At 35.4% G+C, this 16,695-nt stretch overlaps 2 protein-coding genes across 2 annotated transcripts; one reads left to right on the top strand and one right to left on the bottom strand.

Annotated features, from left to right (window-relative positions):
* Nucleotides 1–3,728: 3,728 nt before the first annotated feature.
* LOC125862688 (probable inactive nicotinamidase At3g16190) lies at nt 3,729–6,825 on the top strand. Its single transcript, XM_049542812.1, has 5 exons — nt 3,729–3,855; nt 4,160–4,267; nt 5,624–5,858; nt 6,437–6,553; nt 6,733–6,825. Exons 1-5 carry the CDS (start codon nt 3,793–3,795, stop codon nt 6,816–6,818), a joined length of 609 nt encoding a protein of 202 aa, XP_049398769.1. The 5' UTR covers nt 3,729–3,792; the 3' UTR covers nt 6,819–6,825.
* Nucleotides 6,826–12,762: 5,937 nt separating this feature from the next.
* On the bottom strand, nt 12,763–13,893 carry LOC125861262 (uncharacterized). The gene is made up of 3 exons (XM_049541200.1): nt 13,686–13,893; nt 13,471–13,553; nt 12,763–13,077 (listed from the first exon to the last, which is right to left on the bottom strand). Exons 1-3 carry the CDS (start codon nt 13,891–13,893, stop codon nt 12,763–12,765), a joined length of 606 nt encoding a protein of 201 aa, XP_049397157.1.
* Nucleotides 13,894–16,695: the final 2,802 nt, after the last annotated feature.

Raw genomic sequence — 16,695 nt, 5'->3', positions numbered from 1 at the left:
GACAACGAATGGGAATGGGAGCGGGAGCGAGAGCGGAACTGGGAGTGGGACTAGTAGCCGTTACTGACTCTGTTCTTCTTCATCATCATCATCATCAAAAGTATTAATATCATCATTAACATTATCATGTTCTACTTCTTCTTCTAATTCTTCATCAAATTAAAATTACCAAACCTTGCTTGTAAAGATTCATGATAATGATCTAATTCAATATTACTATAAATATTAAAAACAGTTTCATCGACATGCGTAAAATTTTCCGTATCTATTCTTAGTTGTGCTACTTGTCTAGGTTTAGATTTAGAGAACTATCAATTTTTTTAATTTTTTTCAAAACGGTAAATACATTAGCGACCGCACCAATATAATAACAGTTCTTTTACCTTTGCCAACATTTTTTTTACCGGAATCCATATTAAAATGTGAAAAGTGAGTAAATTACATAGAATACGGAAATTAAATACAAACAAATAAATAACTAAATAAGTAAAGACTAAAAATATGAAAGTTGGAACGAATGTACAAACGTCTACTTAAAAAAGTAGACGTGTATGACCTAAGGCCGAAAATTTATAGATGAAAGTTGAATCTTCAAGCTTGAAGGCTGCTCCAAACTCCAACGACCAAGCTAGTAATCCACCAAATCTTTCAAACTAATATAATTTGTAATTTATCAGAGATTAAATACTTGAGAGTTGAGAGTTGAGAGAATAAAAGATGAAGAATATTTGTGAGTAAAAATAATGAAAGTTTGGGGGGTTTTTATAGTTAAAAAATAGGACAAATATATAAATTTTAAAATTTTGGGGTATTAAAAAAAGTTTGGGGGTAGGGGGGTTAAAGGCGGAAATAGTCATTGGGTGGGGCCAATACGCATTACCCAATGACTATATTGAGTTTAAAATAAATAATAATAAAAAAATTCATTAATCGATCTGGAACCGGAACCGACACTTTTCGGATCGAAACCAACCGGTAATGTTCCGGTTTCCGTCCCACTACCTCTCCCGGTTCCCCTACATTTCAGAACTAACTGGAGCCTGCCCGAACGGTACCGGTACCGGCACCTCCCGGTTTCGTTGCCAGACTTATTCTACTGTGTATTGAGGAGTGTATATACCATGGATTTCCTGGTATTAGTAATGCAAAAGTATTTAATACATGTATTAGCATAGTTAAATACACAATTACCCCTCAAAACACTTTTACATCTTTTCCACCATAATTGTGGAGGATATTTTTGTAAATAAATATTTTTAATACATCAAACCAAACAACGCATAAGAAATAATTTATGCATAACTAATGCAAGCATAACTAATAGAAGCATTATTAATACACTCTATTCATGTGCATTATTTTTATACACTCTACCAAACGATTGATTAACCAATTTAATTTATCATGAGTGATTTAATTAAGAACAAATTATGTAAAATATCAGTTCACAAGTTTTTTATATGATCATTCAGCCATATTTTCCCCCCAAAAAATGGCCATCAGCTTTATAAAAATATCAGTTCATATTTTTTCTTAGCTCAATTTAAAATGCAACGTACCCCAAATGAAATAGTCTCGAGCGAATTTTATACCAAATAACTTGAAACATTGATTAAATAAATAAAATTTGAGATTGTTTAGAGGTAATTTTGAGTTCATCAAGATTGAATAGCTAGTGTGTACTTCATAAATAGTTAAGTTATATTCATCTTTTTGACGGTATCATTATAGTCAATGTATAGTTCATGTATATGTAAATTATATTGTATAGTCAATGTATATTTTTTTATAACTTTTGACAAACTATATTGTATAATCATTGTATATTTTTTTTATAACTTTTGATTATTTTTTTAATGTAAATAAAACATGGCTCAACCAAACACACACACAATAATAATTATCCTAAAAACCTTATTCTTCAAAAATACATTAAACATTTCCCAAAAATATTTAATTTGATATCATTACCAAACACATTTTTTATATGATTACACGACTTACCGCACTAGAAAATCAAATAGAACCATGTTTCCAACAACCCACTCGTCATATGGGACCGAAAGTTAACATTTTATTGTCAGATTCAATTTAAAAATCAGAAAAAAAATCAAACAATATGATTTAATCCATTAAATAATATCAAATGGGGCATTATAGAAAGTAATTTCATATTATATCTTCGTACCACATGTCATGATGTCAATATAAACGAACAAGAATGGTTGAAATTAGCATATTGAAAGATTGATAAAAAATAGTTAGAGCGGTTATGATATTATTAAATTTTCCACTTGATCGAATTTGTATTAATCTTTATTCACAGATTCATTTTCTGTGGTTTCCATAATCGAACTAAAAATTACTAAGGAATCATGCATAACACTGAATAGAAAGCCGTCGAATACCCCACATCTAACATGTGAAATGGATGCATAAAGATATTGTGCTCCACTAGAATTTTTTTTCTAAATCATGAAACAGAAAAGACCTTTACCAAACTTATGAGATATATATTACATTTATGTTAATTATGTCTTGTTTTGAATCCAATTGTCGTCAGTAAATCACCCTAAAACTTGATTTTGTTTGTAAGAAAATATATGCAGAAGAAGTAAATTCTATGTAAAAAGTGAAGAAGAACCTCACTATTTATAGTCAACGATTTGGATTGAATATGCAAGGATGACAATGGGGCGGATGCTGGGCGGCTATGCGGGGCGGTGCGGGTTTAAGGTTATGCGGGGCGGGGAGGGATGTGGGGCGGGGGCGGGGAGGGATGTGGGGCGGGTTGAAGTGGGTTTATTAGAAACTAATGCGGGGTGGGGCGGGTTGAGGGTCTATGCGATTTTATGCGGGTTCAAACATAATTTAACTTTTTACATGTTATAAGAGTGATAAAACATTATTTATTAAGATATTTTTTTAAAGTTACTAAAATATTCAAGATGGTAAATGAAAATGATTCAATCAAAACTAATACAATTTCTTACATGCTTCCCAATTGACCTCTAAAAAAATTAAATTTTAAGTCATTATCTATTAAATTAATATAACTTGATGAAAATAAATTTATATTATATAAATTTTATTTTTAGTATCAAACTTATCTAGAAAAGAAATATTAAACAATTTATATAGTGCGGGTTCATGCTGGCAGTTTGGGGACGAAAGTCTCTGGGGGGGGGGGGGTTCTATGGGGCAAGTCTCCCATTGCTTTCGCAAACCAGTGGGGACAACCCCCCAAGTTTTTTCTAATGGATCCGCAATTACATTAAAGTTCCCCCTACTAGCCACGGGAAGTTAATGTTTATTTTTAAAAATAGATTATAACCTAATATAAAAATATTTATTCTAACTGAAGTTATAAAAATTATAACCTAATATAAAAAATATATCATTATTTTTAAAAATAGATTAATAAAAATTAATACGCAAAGTAAAACTAAAGGTATAACAAGAAACACGTTGATATGTGGTGCATCGAGAACATGCTCATCCTTTAATCAAAGATCTCGGGTTCAAGCTCAAACTCTAAATATGAAAAGAATATGGTATTGAGCTCTTTTCGCGAATGAGGCCGGCCACGGTGCGAATTCAAATAAGTAAGTTCGAATAGAACCAAAAAGAGTAAAAACAAGGCAAGAGACAATTGATTGTTGGGCCCATGGCAGTGACATCTTTTAGTAACATAATATATAGTAGATGCCAAACCAATCTTCTTGTCATCAGTTTGTTCTCTCTATATATGTGAATTTGATTCATAGTTTGTAAGAACTAAAAATTAATTAAATGGCGTTGGAAGATGGTGGTGGAAAATGGAAGAACGTTGCTCTACTTGTCATAGACATGCAGGTAATTACTAATTTGATGTTTTTCTCTTGTTATAAACTAAATAAACACACTATAGCTAGATAACTTGTAAATATACTTATATACCGTGGCGGAGATAGGTGGAGACCCTGTATTTTTATTAGACAATTTAATCAATATATATATGTATATTAACTTTTAAACTCCTAACAAAATTGATTGATAGCTCAGTGGTAAGGAAGGACGGTGAAAATACTTTTCACACTAGTGTAATTGTGGATTTAAACCCCGCTATCAACAAAAAATTCTCCTAACCCTGGCTCCGCCTTTGCTTATATGTTTCCAGAAAGACTTTATAAGTGGGCCAGTGAAAGTAAAAGGAGGTGAAGCTATCGTCCCCAACGTTATCAAGGCTGTTCAAGTTGCAAGAAAATGTGGCATTCATATAGTTTGGGTATCGATCTTTTCCGACCTTTTCATTTATTATCGCAAAACCTTCTTGTTTTCATAACTTTCTGTCAATCTACACCTCAATTCCAAACTAGTTTAAGTCAGTTATATTAAATTTTCATATTCTTTGATGGATTTTTAGTGGATTTGTTATGTATTTTCTTATTATCGAGAGACACATTCGTCCTACATGGCACCCTACATGACAATTATATATTTTATGTGACATCCTACGTGTATTATGCTACATAGGACACATATGTCTACTTATTCAATTTTATACAAGTTTAAGAGTCTGTTTGACATTGCTTCTAAAAACTGCTTATTTTCCAAAGCACTTTTTTAAAATAACTTTTTAGAAAAATGCTTTTGAAAAAAAACAATTTGTGTTTGACTAATTCATTTGAAAAGTGCTTTTAATAAGCAAATTGTGTTTGACTAATTTTTTAAAAAAAGTACTTTTGGGAGTCAAATTACGATTAAGGGTAAGTATTAATGTACTTTTAATATTAAGATTATTTTATAAAGAGAAACTAGTTTAAACATCTATTACAAAAAAATCAAATAAAATTTTAATTTTTATTAAAATAAAATGTTCATAGTCAAATTTTAAATCAATATTATACATTTTTTTGAAGGGTAGAAATTTTTAATTGTTATGTTTTTTCTCTTTTTTTTCCTAATCTTACAAAAATATTATTGTTACCTTTTTCTTGTTTTCTAATTTTGTAAAATAATAATATGCAAATGGAAAATAAATTATATTTATTACATAAAAATAAAAAATAAAATTATTAAATGAAACTTAACCAAACATATGAGATATGTTAATTAAGTAATTAAAATATATATATATATATATATATAATATGCAAATGGAAAATAAATTATATTTATTATATAAAAATAAAAAATAAAATTATTAAATGAAACTTAACCAAACATATGAGATATGTTAATTAAGTAATAAAAATATATATATATGGAAAGGACATTTTAGTCTTGATCAAAATAAAAATACTTCTGCTTTTTTAAGAAGCAGAACTTTATAACTTCTTCCCAACAATCGAAAAATTGTTTATTGTCATATTTAAAAGCATTGTTACAGGTTTGTCAAACACTTACTTTTTCAGAAAAAAAATGTTTTTTTTTTCAAAACAAGTGCTTTTGGGCTTCCAACAGCAATGTCAAACAGGCTCTAAGTGCCTACTTGTACATATTCAAAGTTAAGTCGGTTAAAGTCAAGTTAAATGCCATGTTTATGCATTATGCCTAAACTTATCTATAAAAGTAAGATAATTTCCTCTAACAACATAATTGTGACCAACAATTAACAATATTATGATATTATTTTGTGTAGGTTGTACGTGAGATTGATCCATTAGGGAGAGATGTTGAATTATTTCGTCGTCACTTTTATACTGCTGCCAAAACAAAGGTGGCATCAAAGGGAAGTGTTGGGGCTGAACTTGTTGATGGACTAATTATTGAAGAAAATGATTACAAATTGGTCAAAACACGTTTTAGTGCTTTTCTCAACACACACCTTCATTCATATCTTCACACTAATGGCATAACAGATTTGGTCATCACTGGTAATTAAATACTGGAATTATATTTCTTTTTCAAGATGTTTATTAAGGATAGATGAGTAAAAATACATTTTACTTTCTAGAAACAAGTAGTTTTCTTAATAAGGGTGTACCTAAACAAAGAGCAATTAACAACACAATTTTTTCTTAATCTTCATATCAAGTCATAAAATTAAAACTAAAACAAAGGGGTATATAACATTTATGTAATTAAATAAAATTATTTACGGGTACCTTTTGAGTAACTTGATTATATAAAGATTTTTTACATTGTTACCTGATTATATAAAAGTCTTTTACATTGTTAATACACTAAACATGAACTCAACTGAAAAATCACTATATACAACATACTAAGATATACAAAGTGAGTAAACTTTTTTGGAAATGGTAAGGCGAGCTGTTTTGGAGGTGAGATATGAAAAGTTTTTGTATAAGTAATAGGAGTACTATTTTTGATAATTGATTAGAAGGTAAATTATTTCATTTATAATTTTAATATAGCGTTGGTTTTTAATTTTGAAACTCCTATAAATAATATATGAATAAAATATTTATTATTATTATTTTTTTTTTTGTAGGTGTCCAAACTCCAAATTGCATACGACAGACTGTGTTTGATGCAGTATCATTGGACTATAAGCATGTCTCAGTTATCACTGATGCAACAGCTGCAGCAACACCTGATGTACACACTGGTATGATGCTTCATTTTTTAATTGATTCGCCCCGTCTCAACTTATATGATGTTATTTAAATTATCACAAAATTTATCAAAAATATAAGACGTTTAGGAAAAACAAAAGAACAAGATTTATGGATAATTCACATAGCATTGCAAGCTACTAACATGTTCAAAATTCTCTTTGTTCATCAGCCAACATATTTGACATGAAAAATATTGGAGTGGTGACTCCTACATTAGAAGAATGGTGCCAATCTACAGAGAAATACATCAGTTGAACTCAACNGAAGACTTAACTTAAATAAACAGTCTCAAATAACAACTTAAAGAATAATAAACTGACCAAAATGGCACTTAAGTCATTAAACAACATCTGAAGGATAAAGAAAGACATCTGCACTAATAACTATCTGACCGTCTATGAAGCCTCTAAAATACTGAGATGGATGTTGGGACAAACCCCACAACATCCTAATAAATGAAAGACTGAAAGCGAATAAATGAGTCCTCCGGAATGCAAGGAGGTTCACCACTGACTCTGAGCTACTCAACTGGATCAACGAGGTGCTGGATGCTGATCCTGGTTACCTGCGTCTGCATCATAATAAGATGCAGGCCAACTGGAATCAGTACATTGAATGTACGAGTATGCGAGTTGGAATGCTAAGCAATATATAAGCTAGAAGGGATCTGAAAGAAATTAAATAACTTACCTGGCTCAACTCAACTCAACCTGACTGACTCATTTCAATATAAAACAATTTAAAACAAGTGCAACATAAAGAAAAATTGTTTAAAAACATGATATAAACTCTGTGTGTATGCAAAGATACAATAAATCTGAGATGTATGTAGAAATACAAATGAACTGAGGTATATAAAAATACAACAACTGTTGTGAGTTTCTCTAACCGACCACCATCACATAAGAGTTATAGCGATGATACATCGATTAACCTCACGCTGCCAGAGCATCCTATAACCGGCCAAAGATATAGAATCTGAACTGCCTAATGGATCCACTTGTCTAATTTGAAAAGGATTCATCTAAAAAGTATGAACCTCTTCTACCCATGCTAGCTACATGGTTCTATGGGGGCTGTGGGTTCTTTGAACTCTCCTCCAATTCGGTGCTCAATACTACTCCCAAAAATGTATTGGCTCTTATGTTTTTAAAACATATTTCCTCTGTGATTTGAGATTAGTGCTCAAAAACTTAGATCAAAGGCTACCTTGAAAATCAAAGTTTCCCCTCCTTGCTTTATTTAGAAAGCGATTACTCTTTTATGAAAAGTAGCCCGAAGGCCCTTTGGAAATCTCAGTTTCCAATCTTGTTTAAATGTGAAAACATTTCTTTTAAACTTCTTTGGGAATACATAGTCCCCGTATACTTCTTTGAAGAAAAGAACTTCAAACCATAGCTTTACTCTTGCTTAACTTCAAAACTTAAGTCTTAAAATGACGTTAAAACATTGTCAAAGACCCTTGAAAACTTTAAGAAACTTTGCTTTGGCTTGCTTCATTAACTTCTAAACTTGACGCTTAACTTCTTTGATTTTGAACTTAACTTTCCTTGAATTGAATTATGGATTCAAGTTTCATGATCTCATGTTTATGGATGATTTCATGATGTTTAGATGTACTTTAGAGTGTTGGAATTGACTAGGAAACATAGGTACATCGCTTAGAAACTAGTACGAAAAGATGGGGGAAGAATGGGGTTAACTGGAGTCCTTGGCGCTCTGAGAGGCGTGGAGCGCCAGAGCACAAACTTCAGAGCTGAAGTTGTGGCGCTCTGGCTGGTGCGTCTTCCCAGAGCCCAAACTTCAGACTTTGAAGTGGGGCGCTCTGAGAGGCGCGGCGCCCCAATCCCTTGCCCAGAAAACTCTGACTTTTCTCCTTCGTTTTTCATCTCTAAACCCTCTAAACTTCTATGGTTCTTTCCCCAAACACTTAGGATCATTAGTACCCTCAATACCCAATAGATTTGACTCGAAAAACAACCCGGAAACACAAATCAAATCAACACTACGCATTCAACAATCAACTAACAAGAATTCAACAATGTTCTTCAAGAACTTCACTTTCTTAACATTCAAACAACTCCATATCGCTGAATTGAAACAAGTTGGTGTGTGGGTGAACTAACCCAACACGAAAAGATCTCACATACCTTAATAGGGATCACCCCGACGAATTCCACTCCAAACGCTTGACGTTCTTGGCGAAATCTTGGCTAATCTCGCTCTCTTTCTTCCTTTCTCTTTTCTACAAGCCATAAGCGTGGATTTAATTTTTCTAATCTGACCAAAAATAATCTTTTAGCCCAATAAATCCCTAAAAACGATTTAGGGAATAACTTAGAGAAAAGACTACTTTACCCTTCCCTAATTCCGGATGGGGACTTTCCTCAATCCAACAGCCCAATTTCCGAATGGTATATCTCACTCATATGATGTCGAAATCGCAAAAACTTAGTGGCGTTGGAAAGACCTATCCAAGGGATTTCCAACCATATCAAGAGCTACTCCTAACGCATCCTGAGCTAGGAGTTATGGCCGTTTGAAAATAGTCAAAACTCACTTTCTTAACTTGGACAAAAATTTCCAGATTTCCTTATTCTTTTCAAAAATCAATATTTTCATATTTTAAACTCTTTATAGTCGTTTCTAGGTGTGAGATGTTACAATATCTCCCTCTTGGGAACATTCGTCCTCGAATGAGCTTTATTTCACTAAGCTAAGGGTGGTAACATCTAGTTCAAACACCCAACAATCAACATGCTCATTCATAAGTCAAAGAGTACTAAGAAGAGAATTAGTACCTTGATCTGCATTCCCTCCAGATTCAAAGGGATGTGGATATCTTTTCTTCATATCTTTTTCAGCTTCCCAAGTAGCTTCCCCAACAAATTGGTTCCTCCAAAGAACTTTGACTGAAGCTACTTTTTTGGTCCTCAACTTGCGAACTTGGTGATCTAAAATCTGAACCGGAATCTCCTCATAAGATAAGTTATCCTTAATCCTAACATTTTCAGTTGGTATAATCAATGAAGGATCTCCCATGCACTTGTTTAACATGGTGATGTGAAACATCGGATGAACTGCTGCTAACTCTTGAGGTAGCTCCAACTCATAAGCTACATTACCAATCCTCTTGACTATGCGATAAGGTCCAATATACCGGGGACTAAGTTTCCCCTTCTTACCAAACCTCATGACACCCTTCATGGGTGAAACCTTCAAATAAACCCAATAATCTACTTCAAACTCTAATGGCCTTCTCTGAACATCTGTGTAGGATTTTTGACGACTCTGCACCGTTTTCAACCTCTCTTGAATCACCTTCACCTTCTCCATGGCTTGGTGAACTAAATATGGTCCTATCAACCCTGCTTCATAAGGAGCCATCTGGATGCTAGAATGATAAATGTTGTTTTAAGCGAATTCAATGAGAGGTAGGTAATCATCCCAATTACCCTTGAAATCAATCACGCAAGCTCTCAACATATCTTCTAAGGTCTAAATAGTACGCTCTGCTTGCCCATTTGTCTGATGATGAAATGCAGTACTCAAGTTCACCTTTGAACCCAAGCCTTCCTGAAAAGATTTCCAGAATTGTGCACCTCTATCTGAAATATAAGGAGACTGGAACCCCATTAAGTCTTACCACCTCTTGAATATAAAGCTTAGCGTAATCTTCTGCTGAGTTGGTAGTCTTTGCCGGCAAAACGCGGGCTTATTTTGTCATTCTGTCGATAATTACCTAAATAGAATCATGCTGCTTGCAATAATTTGGTAAACCTGTGATGAAATCCATATTAATAATCTCCAACTTCCATTCCAGAAGTTCTATATTCTGAGCCAAACCACCGGGCCTTTGGTGTTCTACTTTCACTTGTTGGCAATTTGGACACTTAGCAATAAACTCTGCAATGCCCTTCTTCATGCCATTCCAATAATACACTTCTCTCAAATCGCGATACATCTTTATGGAACCTGGATGAATGGAATATCTAGAGCTATGAGCCTCTTCCAAGATCCTCTCGTGGAGTCCATCCACCATAGGTATGCACAATCTACCTTGATATCTCAATACACCATCTCCCCCTTGTTCAAAAGCTAATACTTTGCTTATGAACATTTGCTTTAAGTCTAGCAAAATGGGATCTTCGTATTGCTTTTCTTTCACTTCTGACACTAGTGATGATTCAGCCCCATTCGTCACCACTATTCCTCCTTCTGTGGAATCCATAAGTCGGACTCCTAAGCGTGCAAGTCTATGCACATGCTTAGCAAAATCTCTTTTTATTCCTCAACATGGGCGATACTACCCATAGATAACCTGCTTAAAGCATCAGCAACCCTATTAGTCTTACCTGGGTGGTAAAAAATACTCATGTCATAATCCTTTAGTAATTCTAACCACCACATTTGTCTGAGATTATGCTCTTTCTGCGTGAACACATATTTAAGGCTCTTATGATCAATGAATATATCAACATGAATACCATACAAGTGGTGACACCAAATCTTCAAAGTGAAGACTACCGCAACCAACTCTAAGTCATGGGTCGCAATTGTCTGGAGGCATAAGCTATCACCTTTCCATTCTGCATTAGGACACAACCCAAGCCAACTCTAGATGCATCACAATACACCACAAAACCTTGAGTACCTTCTGGTAAGGTCAAAACTGGGCAGTAGTCAACCTCTTCTTCAATTCCTGAAAGTTTTTCTCACAAGCTTCAGACCATTGAAACTTCACTATTTTCTGAGTCAACTTCGTCAAAGGAGACGAAATAGATGAGAAACCCTCTACAAATCTTCTGTAGTAGTCAACTAATCCCAAGAAATTTCTAATATCAGTTGGAGATGTGAGTCTAGGCCAATTCTGCACTGCCTCAATTTTCTGGGTATCAACTTTAATTCCCTCTTCAGACACAATATGGCCTAAGAATGCCACAGACTCAAGCCAAAACTCACACTTAGAGAACTTGGCATACAACTCCTTATCTTTCAAAGTCTGAAGAACTATTCTGAGATGACTAGCATGATCTTCTTCATTCCTTGAATAGATTAGTTTGTCATCAATGAAGATGATAACAAACATATCTAAATAAGGTTTGAAAACTCTATTCATAAGATGCATGAACGCTGCATGTGCATTAGTTAAACCGAATGACATGACTAGAAACTCATAATGACAATAACGGGTCCTAAATGTTGTCTTTGGAATATCACATTCCCTTACTTTCAACTGATGGTTACCTGACTTGAGGTCTATCTTAGAAAAACAAGAAGCATCCTGAAGCTGATCGAAAAGATCATCAATCCTTGGAAGAGGATACTTATTCTTGATGGTTACCTTGTTTAATTAACGGTAATCTATACAGATCCTAAGGGAACCATCTTTCTTTCTCACAAACAAGACCGGAGCGCCCCAAGGTAAGACACTTGGTCGAATAAAGCCCTTATCTAAAAGAACTTTCAATTGCTCTTTCAACTCAGCTAGTGCCATTCTGTATGGCGGGATAGAGATATGACGAGTATCTAGAATAAGGTCTATATCGAAGTCTATCTCCCTCTCAGGAGGGAATCCGAGAAGATCATCTCATAAGACTTCTAGAAACTCTTTTACTACTGGAACTGACTGAATATAAGGTATCTCAGTACTTGAGTCATTAACTCGGACTAAGTGATAGACACACCTCTTGAAACTAACTTCCTTGCCTTAAGGTACGAAATGAAACGACCCTTAGGCATTGCTGGATTGTTTTTCCACTCTAAGACTGGTTCATTTGGAAAATGAAACTTGACTACTCGAGTTCTACAATCAACTGAGGCATAACAGGCATAAAGTCAGTCCATACCAAGAATGACATCAAAATCTACCATGTCTAACTCAATTAAATCAGCCATGGTACTCTTGTGATTGACGGAAGTGAGACAATCATGATAGACTATCTCTGCTAGAATAGACTCACCAACAGGTGTAGAAACACTGAATGGTTCACTAAGTTACTCAGGAATAACATCAAAATTCATAGCAACATATGGAGTTACAAAAGATAAACTCGCTCCTGGATTTAGCAAGACATAAATAGTAAAGTCAAAGACTCGAATCATACCAGTGGCAACATCTGGCGAATCCTCTTGCTCTTGCTGACTAGTGATCACGTAAAGGCGGTTTGCTCCTCCGCCAGTACCGGAAGTGGCCCCTCTAGGTGAAGTTGTCTGGTGGAGCAACTGAAGAATACTGGGTTCTATTGCCCCCATTACCACTTCCGTGCTTGTTCTTTGGACATTCTTGCATGAAATGCCCAGTCTGACCACACTTGAAACAACCAGTGAAGCCTTCACGATAAATACCTGAGTGGTTCCTACCACACTTAGCACAGGCAGGAGGCTTACTGCCTCGCTGTGCCACATTACCTTGAGAATATGCAGGCTTAGCTCTGGAATGCTGACCATAGTACTCACCATTGTTCGTAGGTGCAGGTGCACTAGCAGATGATAGAGCATGTTCCTTCTGTTTCTATTGGAAAGATGACCGGTTGGCATTACTCTTCTGCTGCCCAGACTCGTTCCCTGTCTTAGCTCTCTTGTTCTTGAACTCCTCTCTATCTCTCAGCTTCTCTTCTTCTACCTGCTGAACATAGACCATCAACCTTGAAATGTCTATGTCCCCAATAAGCATTGCGGCCCGGCCCTCTTTGCTTGATAGACGGCCCAACCCAACAACAAATAAACTCATTCTACTCCTTAGGTCCTTAACCATTTTCGGAGCATAATTGGATAGTTGGGTGAACTTCAACCCATATTCATGAACACTCAGAGAATCCTGCTTAAGTGTGAGGAACTCATGTACCTTAGCCTCTTTCAGTTCTCGGGGAAAGAAATGCCCCAAGAAAGCCTCTTCAAAACACACCCAACTCGCAGGTAGTGCATCCTCTCTACCCCATTTCCACTGATCAAACCAAGTCCGAGCAACATTCTTCATCTGATATGCAACTAACTCAACTCTCTCAGTATCAGCAACATGCATCACATTGAATACCTTTTTCAGTTCCTCAGTGAAGTTCTCTGGATCCTCAGTAGTGCTTGAACCAATGAAACTTGGGGGATTCATCCTCAAGAACTCACGAATCCTTGAAGCGTGAGCCTCTTCTTGTCGAGTTCCTCTCTGTTGCCCAGCTTGGTTAGTCACAACTTGGCTAAGCATCCTTATAGCCTCTCTAAACTCAGCATTAGAGACCTCTCCTTGCAGTTGCACTTCAGGTGCATTAGGCAACTCTTGATCTTCAACATTCCTCCTAGCTGGACGACCTCTGACTGCACTTCGTAGAGGCATGGTTATCTGAAAACACGCGCAAACACTAATTAGAGGGAAACTTTTTAGAGATAAACTATAACGCACGAAAAGAGTGTGAAAGAAGTGAGATAGTTCATAAATGTTGCAGCCTCCTAATTATAGATGTGGCGCGCTTCACACCAATAACTAGGACTCTACAGACACGACTTCATACTCCCTAGAACGTTTGAACTATGTACTCTGATACCAAGTTTGCCACACCCCGAGCCTACACCCTAGGCGGGCCTGACACTCGGAGACCATTGCTGACCCCAAGCGAACCATTGGCCTGGCATACTTAACTCAACGGAAGACTTAACTTAAATAAACAGTCTCAAATAACAACTTAAAGAATAATAAACTGACCAAAATGGCACTTAAGTCATTAAACAACATCTGAAGGATAAAGAAAGACATCTGCACTAATAACTATCTGACCGTCTATGAAGCCTCTAAAATACTGAGATGGATGTTGAGACAAACCCCACAACATCCTAATAAATGAAAGACTGAAAGTGGAAGACTTAACTTAAATAAACAGTCTCAAATAACAACTTAAAGAATAATAAACTGACCAAAATGGCACTTAAGTCATTAAACAACATCTGAAGGATAAAGAAAGACATCTGCACTAATAACTATCTGACCGTCTATGAAGCCTCTAAAATACTGAGATGGATGTTGAGACAAACCCCACAACATCCTAATAAATGAAAGACTGAAAGTGGAAGACTTAACTTAAATAAACAGTCTCAAATAACAACTTAAAGAATAATAAACTGACCAAAATGGCACTTAAGTCATTAAACAACATCTGAAGGATAAAGAAAGACATCTGCACTAATAACTATCTGACCGTCTATGAAGCCTCTAAAATACTGAGATGGATGTTGAGACAAACCCCACAACATCCTAATAAATGAAAGACTGAAAGTGGAAGACTTAACTTAAATAAACAGTCTCAAATAACAACTTAAAGAATAATAAACTGACCAAAATGGCACTTAAGTCATTAAACAACATCTGAAGGATAAAGAAAGACATCTGCACTAATAACTATCTGACCGTCTATGAAGCCTCTAAAATACTGAGATGGATGTTGAGACAAACCCCACAACATCCTAATAAATGAAAGACTGAAAGTGGAAGACTTAACTTAAATAAACAGTCTCAAATAACAACTTAAAGAATAATAAACTGACCAAAATGGCACTTAAGTCATTAAACAACATCTGAAGGATAAAGAAAGACATCTGCACTAATAACTATCTGACCGTCTATGAAGCCTCTAAAATACTGAGATGGATGTTGAGACAAACCCCACAACATCCTAATAAATGAAAGACTGAAAGTGGAAGACTTAACTTAAATAAACAGTCTCAAATAACAACTTAAAGAATAATAAACTGACCAAAATGGCACTTAAGTCATTAAACAACATCTGAAGGATAAAGAAAGACATCTGCACTAATAACTATCTGACCGTCTATGAAGCCTCTAAAATACTGAGATGGATGTTGAGACAAACCCCACAACATCCTAATAAATGAAAGACTGAAAGTGGAAGACTTAACTTAAATAAACAGTCTCAAATAACAACTTAAAGAATAATAAACTGACCAAAATGGCACTTAAGTCATTAAACAACATCTGAAGGATAAAGAAAGACATCTGCACTAATAACTATCTGACCGTCTATGAAGCCTCTAAAATANTGATGTTTAGATGTACTTTAGAGTGTTGGAATTGACTAGGAAACATAGGTACATCGCTTAGAAACTAGTACGAAAAGATGGGGGAAGAATGGGGTTAACTGGAGTCCTTGGCGCTCTGAGAGGCGTGGAGCGCCAGAGCACAAACTTCAGAGCTGAAGTTGTGGCGCTCTGGCTGGTGCGTCTCCCCAGAGCCCAAATTTCAGACTTTGAAGTGGGGCGCTCTGAGAGGTGCGGCGCCCCAATCCCTTGCCCAGAAAACTCCGACTTTTCTCCTTCATTTTTCATCTCTAAACCCTCTAAACTTCTATAGTTCTTTCCCCAAACACTTAGGATCATTAGTACCCTCAATACCCAATAGATTTGACTCGAAAAACAACCCGGAAACACAAATCAAATCAACACTAGGCATTCAACAATCAACCAACAAGAATTCAACAATGTTCTTCAAGAACTTCACTTTCTTAACATTCAAACAACTCCAAATCGCTGAATTGAAACAAGTTGGTGTGTGGGTGAACTAACCCAACATGAAAAGATCTCACATACCTTAATAGGGATCACCCCGACGAATTCCACTCCAAACTCTTGACGTTCTTGGCGAAATCTTAGTTTTTCTCCCTCTCTTTTTTCTTTTCTCTTTTCTCCAAGCCCTAAGCGTGGATTTAATTTTTCTAAGCTGACCAAACATAAGATTTTACCCCAATAAATCCCTAAAAATGATTTAGGAAATAAATTAGAGAAAAGACTACTTTGCCCTTCCCTAACTCCGGATTGTGACTTTCCTCAATCCAACAACCCAACTTCCGAAATGCATATCTCACTCATATAATGTCGAAATCGCGTAAACTTGGCGGCGTTGGAAAGATCTCTCCAAGGGATTTCCAACCATATCAAGAGCTGCTCCTAACGCATCCTGAGCTAGGAGTTATGACCATTTGAAAATGGTCAAAACTCTCTTTCTTAACTTGGACAAATTTCCAGATTTCCTTATTCTTTCCAAAAATCAATATTTTCATATTTTAAACTCTTTATAGTCGTTTCTAGGTGCGGGATGTTACATAAGGTTATGCGGGGGGGGGGGGGGGGG

This window comes from Solanum stenotomum, chromosome 4 (genome assembly GCF_019186545.1).
Source record: "Solanum stenotomum isolate F172 chromosome 4, ASM1918654v1, whole genome shotgun sequence".
Lineage (NCBI taxonomy): Eukaryota > Viridiplantae > Streptophyta > Magnoliopsida > Solanales > Solanaceae > Solanum > Solanum stenotomum.
Note: the sequence above shows the minus strand (reverse complement) of the source record. Positions and strands in the feature narration are given on the sequence as shown.

Coding starts and splice junctions, on each gene's coding strand:
- LOC125862688 (XM_049542812.1), top strand. CDS start 3,793: ATGGCGTTGGAAGATGGTGGTGGAAAATGGAAGAACGTTGCTCTACTT. Junction 3,856..4,159: donor TACTTGTCATAGACATGCAG/GTAATTACTAAT, acceptor ATATGTTTCCAG/AAAGACTTTATAAGTGGGCC. Junction 5,859..6,436: donor AACAGATTTGGTCATCACTG/GTAATTAAATAC, acceptor TTTTTTTTGTAG/GTGTCCAAACTCCAAATTGC.
- LOC125861262 (XM_049541200.1), bottom strand. CDS start 13,893: ATGCCTCTACGAAGTGCAGTCAGAGGTCGTCCAGCTAGGAGGAATGTT. Junction 13,554..13,685: donor GGCTCACGCTTCAAGGATTC/GTGAGTTCTTGA, acceptor GAGTTGAGTTAG/TTGCATATCAGATGAAGAAT. Junction 13,078..13,470: donor ATGCACTACCTGCGAGTTGG/GTGTGTTTTGAA, acceptor TCTTTCCAATAG/AAACAGAAGGAACATGCTCT.